The 7,378-nt window shown below is 38.0% G+C and overlaps 1 protein-coding gene across 1 annotated transcript; it reads right to left on the bottom strand.

The window, feature by feature from the left end:
• Nucleotides 1–428: 428 nt before the first annotated feature.
• Nucleotides 429–7,109, bottom strand: LOC140246550 (uncharacterized). Its single transcript, XM_072325893.1, has 5 exons — nt 6,972–7,109; nt 3,822–3,981; nt 1,797–2,117; nt 1,096–1,261; nt 429–528 (listed from the first exon to the last, which is right to left on the bottom strand). The coding sequence occupies exons 1-4, from the start codon at nt 7,107–7,109 to the stop codon at nt 1,134–1,136; spliced, it is 747 nt and encodes a 248-aa protein (XP_072181994.1). The 3' UTR covers nt 429–528; nt 1,096–1,133.
• Nucleotides 7,110–7,378: the final 269 nt, after the last annotated feature.

Raw genomic sequence — 7,378 nt, 5'->3', positions numbered from 1 at the left:
TGGTAAAGATTAAGCGCTTGGATAGACAGATAGGCCCTGCACTTCAGAGCCTCTTTTCTCAGTTTACACTTTTCCAGAGTATGAGCTTTCTTTCCAATATTGAAATAGGTTAGGAGAGTCCATTTCAATTGAGCTATACATCATTTCAAAGCTTAGAGTCTGCTCTTTTAGAATCTACCCTTAGCTAAACATCCATGTCAGGCGACTTTTTGTTTGTTTTGTAATGCAGGGTCACATATGGAAGGATGCATAATTAAAGTTTAGATGACTAAAATGATAACATCACTTTGTACACACGTAGAATTAACATGGAATAAAGAAGGCACAACGGAGCTGCCAATCTTCTAATATGTGTGAGTAGCGTCTAGTGTTCGAACAGTTCGGAGAGTTTTACAAGACTAACGTCTTTACAGTGAATTTCATTCATACTCCATTATCCATTTTCCTGTGAAGAGACACTCAGGCAAGACGAATCGTGATGTTGATTAGTGGGGCGCGTCATCCGGTCCATGCGCGATCAAGTTCAACCTGTGTGGACAAACGTACAGCAATGTCAAAAGATCATGGTCACTCAGTAGATCAGGTAATAGGAATCATGAAGGACATGACCATTATCTATAATCGAGGGAGAGGGGGAGAGGGCGTCCCATCAAAGGGGAAACTTAAGACAAATCTTTAGTCAACCGCAATTGAGACTTAAAGTGTTGATTCCCACTGTACATAGATGACATAAAATAGTTCTTGTCTATCATCCCCGCATCCCCCCCCCCAAAAAAAAAACACACAGAAGTACAAACATGGTATTTTTTCTCATGTGAATGTTACTCGATGTTGTTAATGCTGTTTTTGAGGGGGGGGGGTGGGAATCGTATCTTCATCTGTGGAGAGGGCTGTAACAAAGTCCGTTTTCTGGTTGCCAGTTCTCTTGGCCTACTTCGGTTGGCTACTATTGTCTTGAATGAAATGGCTGACTCCGTTCAATGATGATAAGCACGAAGATATCTTCCTTTCCAATAGAAAATATGGAAGTCCCCCCCCCCCCGTAATCATCAAACGTCTACTCACTTAAAATAATTCCTTACGATATGTGCATACCTTTGGGTTTATACATGAATTTGATAGACATCAGCCTTTTAGTAGACGCCCTTTCTCTTCATGATGACGGTGATGATGCAGAGAACGAAGATGACGACGACAAGAGCGTACGTGGTCGACAACTGTTGAAGTACGCTTCGATGAGGATTGGCTATCGGGCCCCCAGCTATAGTGACATTGTAAAAAATAATACAAAACCACGGCGCGTGATTTCACATAGTTCAGACCATTTGTTCTGTGTATTTTCAACGTTATTGACTTTACTTTTGTCAAGTTAGTTGAGACCAGCTTCAGAAAGATATTACTTTTATTAATGCTGTGTATTGCTATATATTTATTTTCCAGTTAACAACTGCAAAAGAGATATTCAATCCGCTTGAATTTGACTTTGTATTCAAACTATTAAAAATATGTCCTGAAATGTTTTGCGATTTTGAATGGATAATGTTGATATAAAAAGAAAATGAACCAGAGACATTTGTTAAATGTTCTTCAAATTCCATTCTTGGTTGTATTTTCCCGTAGCCCTTCAAAATTGTAGTACATTTGAAAGTTTCATTATTCATGGATTTAGTATGGTAAATGAAATTCAGGTTGTAACTATATTTCTATGCATACATAACGTAGGCCTATTTGTTTCAGTTGAAATCAAACCCATAAGCACGAACGCGATAAGAGACACATGTTGCTCTCCTATTTACCAGCAGGGCTTTCCTCGCGGCAGTGTCCAAGCCTCGTCACCGTCTCCCCGTACCCGTTGGTCGCCGAGCACGTGATGTCGACGCATCCGGGGGCGAGAGGCGAGATGATTGCAGAGGGACAGCTCGAGGTCGACAGCGTGCGGTTGCCGACCATGATGCTGTAGGTGTGGAGATGAGGGAAGGGCTGATCGGAGAGGTCTACGTGACAGGTGATGACCAGGGTCACAGTGTTACCTTCTCCCTTGATCTCTCTGGTTCGAATGTCCAGGATATTACTCCATGGTATATGGGGACCCTCCTCTGTAGTGAACGGATGATGAACTGGAAGAGTGTGGTAGTAAAAAAAAATATATCAGAAATTACAAACATAAATGCAAACATATAATCGTATAGCGTACATAATTTATTATGTTTGCATAAAAGTGTACCGACGAACCAAGGGAATCTATGTAAATTTACATTCATGTGCAAGTGAAATAAGGGCAACAGACGGTAAAAAAAAATGGACGTATGAACGGACAAATGAATTATACTTTATAGTCATATTTATGTGTATATGGATATACGTGCATAATGTATTAGATATTCGTAAATACCATGAACTAAGCCCAAGAAGGAGCGATATGCCTTGGTAAAGCTTTTTCCGTACTTTTAATCTGAAAGCTTTTGGTCTTGATTTTTTTTTTTTATGGCAGCTGTGGTACAATAAGGGCTATCAAACCAAATCAGAATCTGAACAGTAATAGGTAATACATCATCTAGATGAAAAAGGTATGTAAGTAAATCGACGTCAATAAGTCATAGAGGTAAATGACTCGCGTATCTTTGGCGTTTACAACGTGGTAAATCAGTTGTCGCCAATTAGTCAGAAACGACATTTCGCACTTACATATGTATTATTATTATGTTACCTTGCATCACAAAACCAACAATAAGTCGCAAGACATGGATTTTCAGTTAATGGAAGGTTCCTAAAGAGCAGTATCTAAGCTTTAGAATGATATATAAATTGATCCAAAATAGATACTGGAAAAAAAAAACACACACACACTCTACAAAAGTATGAACTGAGAAAGGAGGCTCAAAAGCACAGGATGTATTCAAGCGCTTAATCTTTACCAGGCCGTGCTAGCAGTGCAATCAAAGGGACAAAACACAGGAAATAAACCACTGGGGCAACAACAATGAAGGGATTATCAAATTAAGCTGAATTTGAGTATGCTCTATCAACACATTCTGTCCATGATTATTGCCAATTTTCAGAGCAGTAGATTATCCTTTCAAAAGTTATTAGACTTGAAAGTGAAGAGTGTGTAGAAGATTTCAAGAAAAGAAAAGGGGACTCTGAGACAAACCTGGTCATTCTTTTATCCCCCAAAAGGGTTGTAGAAAAACTGCTGAAAACACACTTTCCCATTCATGTTATGTTCTCAAACTAAAGAATCACGTAGAAGAAGGATAGCTCTTTGAGAAAATATGAAAAAGTCAAGATTGACTCTGTTGACCAATTTCACCTTTTGAGTTATTCACTTTGTGATGCACGGTTACACACATTATATACATCATGTGTGCACGGTTACACACATTATATACATCATGTGACCGTGCATCACTAAATCAACAAAAAGTCGCAAGCTCTGATTTCGTGTTTGCACTAAAAATAGGTGAAATGGGTTAATTCATTCAATCTTGAGTTTTTCATATTTTCTGAAAGAACAAATCTTCTTTTACATCATACTTAAGTTTGGAATCATAAAACGAACAGGAAATTGTGTTTTCAGCAGTTTTCCTCGAACATAATTTGGTCGAATTAATAGTGTAATTAGGTGTTTTTCGTTAGAATATTCATAATTACTGTTAAAAAACTGTTTTTGGAAAATTAGCCAAGTTTCACAAAATTCCTAATTTCCTTTAAAATCTATCTGATTTTCATTCAATTTGCATTGCTGAGCTTTTGAAATTTTAATTTTTCTTATCAGATTTACTTTTCATTGGTCTGGAATTTTCCTTCAATAAGCAACTTACCGAGAAGCTGAAGAGTTACCGACCGTAAAACCCCGTACATGTGACATTGGAGAATATCACCAGCGTTGGCGGAAGTAGGGGTGAAGGTGAACTCGCTCCTTACGTCATAATAAGTGAAATAGTCGACGCCGTAGGTGAAACCTTGTGAGGCGGCCACGTGCTCGTAATATGAATCCACATTGCTCAGATGTTCTTGTAGATATGGAATATGTATTCAGAACAATCAAAAGCATGACATAATGAGGGAAACTAGATAAAAGCGACCCGATATAACGAAATAGTAGTAATAGTCAGAATGAGAATAGTATCGACAACAATGTTATCAATACTAATGATGATAGTAGTTGGAATAATAGGAGCCCAATCCATCTAATGATTGAATGCTTATTAAAGGCATTAATATGAATTAATTTCACAAAGAAAGTGACAAAATGGAAACAGTACAGTACATCTTTAAATAGGATAATTGGTAATCAATTATTGTCAATTATTGTCAATAAATAAAGACTTATTGATGTAATTTTTGAAAACTTAAACAGAATTGCTATTCTCAATCAATAAAGGGAGTGTGTGCTGTAAAGAAAACGCAGTGTCAGCAAAGGTCCGGTTCTCCCACTTTGTGTAAAACCCGGGGATACCGGGAAGGCCAGGGTTCTATGAACGTAAAAGTCTATATACTAGTATGGGCAATGTATTGGTTGACTAGGCTGTTGTTATACTGTGCATGTAGTAAAGCCTTTAAAACAATGAAATAAAAAGAAACGACTTTTCTCACAAAAGAATGGTTCACTGTTGATTTTTTTTCTTCTGTTATTTCAGATTAATTCAACGACAATGCAGGACCTTTGTCTTTGTCTTTTTTTAAAGTGTTGTTTATGTTGTTGTTCTTGTTGTATTTATTCTTTTTTTTTTGGGGGGGGGGTGGTTCTGGTTGGGGAGATTCGCGATTCAAGCCCTACTGCAGATGTTGTTCTTTTCTTCCCCTGAATAAAACTTCGAACAAGTCAAGACCCTCGCAGCATAGTGTCGATGAAAAAAAAAATTATACACACTCTATACACTAATTTATACAACCATTCTGAAAAGAACACAATGTCGTTGTGAACACAGTTTGAAACACTTTACACTATTAAATTCGAGCGTTCCAACAAATATTAATGCCAACACTTTGTAAATCAAAGATTCACAGTGCAATTTGTCAATTCACGATGTGAAACAGAACCTTGCTATGTGAACTCTCTGTGAAAAACGACATCACAGTGTCAAATCGTCTTCACACTGTTTAATCTTCACTGTGTTCGTTCCAGCAGGGACACCACTTTATTAACAACGTAACGCGCAATAACGCAGAAATGTCCGGCATATGACAATGCATCCATTACTAAACTTAATACAGTCGCTACATGCTAAGACACTGAGGATACAAAATACTTTATTTGACATCTTAACATTTCCGTTTGCGTTATTAACTGTAGAATAATGACAATGGTGCGGTATTATAGTTGAAATATTAGGTAAAATGTTGGTACCATTAACGTTCATCATACATTTGTATTTGATGATGATTTATGTTAGCTTGTGCTGGGATATACAAACATTCAGAAATAACAGTTTATCGCTATCAAACAATGAAAAGAGTACACACACATACACACACAAATGAATTCTATTACGTAATTTTTGACTTATACATTTACTCATTGTTTTTTTTTACTTTTAATGTTAAACAATTGTTTCGGTTTCACTTGTGTAGCGCATTTGTGTGTTGTGTTTCAGTGTTTAAATCAGTAAATGCGTTGCATGACTTGAAACATCTATATGTTTGGCCAACATTTGTCATGAATCGCCCATTGAATAAACAAAAATACAACGGGCAAAACGGTGTAATCAGGAATGAATTTGTTGTTGTCGTTGTTCATGAAGGAAAAGAAAATGAACTAGAAATGTCGCTTTGGCGACTGGTATGCCTCCGCCATAATGCATAATTCTCCTAATAGGTCTAGATAGTACATGTGGACAATGTGTGATTACATTTTCACAAAATTGGCAAAATATTAATATGACAAGTTTGTCACAAATGTGTTGAATGTTCACCTTCCTTGACCTAGGTTTAATTGGATGAATAGGAGAGCATGTATTTGGGATTTAAGGACTTTAACTTGACTTTGACCCATTCATATGTTTATGCATTGAGCAATTTTCTAGGTATGGAGAAAAAGTGCAATTTCTGTATTGAATAGTAGACTGTTACCATTTTCACTAGGCCTTTGACCCTAAAATTCATAAGATAATCACTGTCAGGTAGAGCATGCACAAATATGTAGTACGTTTCAAGATAACTTGAGCCACTTCCGAGATATGGAGGAAAAAGTTAGTCCAGCACTTTCACTTGATCTTTGACCTTTTGACCTTTGAGGCAAAAACAAAAGAAAAAGATTCTCTTTCTAGAGAATCTCTATATTAGGTTATACATGCATACACCAAGTGTAAAAAAAAATACTCCTGCTGGCATTGCATAAACACAAGGGAAATAGTAAAATTTTGAAATGTTGCCATTGACCTTTGACCCCTGACCTTTGACCCCATGAACCCTAAATTCTCTAGATAATCACTGCCAGTCAGTACATGTATATATACTACGTTCCATGAAGATATCTTGAACAATTTCCAAGGTACAGAGAAAAAAGGTAAAGCTTTAATATTTTCACTTGACCTTTTGACCTTTGACCTTTGACCTCATGACCCAAAATGTCACCAGAGAATCTTAATTGGATAATACATGTATACACTAAGTTTCAAGAAAATATCTTCAGGCATTGCGTTGATATGGTGGAAATAGTAAGATTTTATGTATTTGACCTTGACCTTTGACCTTTGACCTTGAGCATGTGCACCCAAAAGTTGATAGGCACAACTTCACCCCCTAATACACATACATGCCAAGTTTCCTTAGGATACCTCAAAAGGTTTTGATAGTTACCCTGTCCACAAAATTCATTACGGACGGAGAGAAGGACGGACGGAAGGACGGACGGACGGACGGACGGACAACCCGAAAACATAATGCCTCTGGCACCACTTCGTGGCGGAGGCATAAAAAAAATGAATGCATGAATAGCGGCATAATACATGGCCTACGACTAAACTTACGTTCTCCTTCACAACGAACTCCCACATCGCCGCCATGGTCGCAAGGGGATCCCCAGGAAGACGGGTAGCAGCCCCATGGCCACCGGACGCACTCCAGGAGGGATTTTTCGTTTCCAGTCGGGGAAGAAGTCCACTCATCAAGCCAGATAGGACCGGAACCCTGCCCAAAGTGTGCGTTTTTGAGTACCGATGTAGCTGATGTGTAACCCAGTTGTCTGCAAACTGCGTGAGCTTCTCTTATGCCCCATCCAGCTTGACATACCGTACCCCACTGCCCGTCGCAAAATATTTCAACTCGGCCCTCTCTCTCATCCCGCCCTCCGACAAGTTGCACTGACAAGGCAGTATTAAGTAAATAGATTAATGAAAATATGAGTGAATAAATAAACACATTAGAATAATCATGG

Source organism: Diadema setosum, chromosome 3 (genome assembly GCF_964275005.1).
Source record: "Diadema setosum chromosome 3, eeDiaSeto1, whole genome shotgun sequence".
NCBI classification, from domain to species: Eukaryota; Metazoa; Echinodermata; class Echinoidea; order Diadematoida; family Diadematidae; genus Diadema; species Diadema setosum.
The sequence above is the reverse complement of the archived record's forward strand: the minus strand, read 5'-3'. Positions and strand labels throughout refer to the sequence as shown.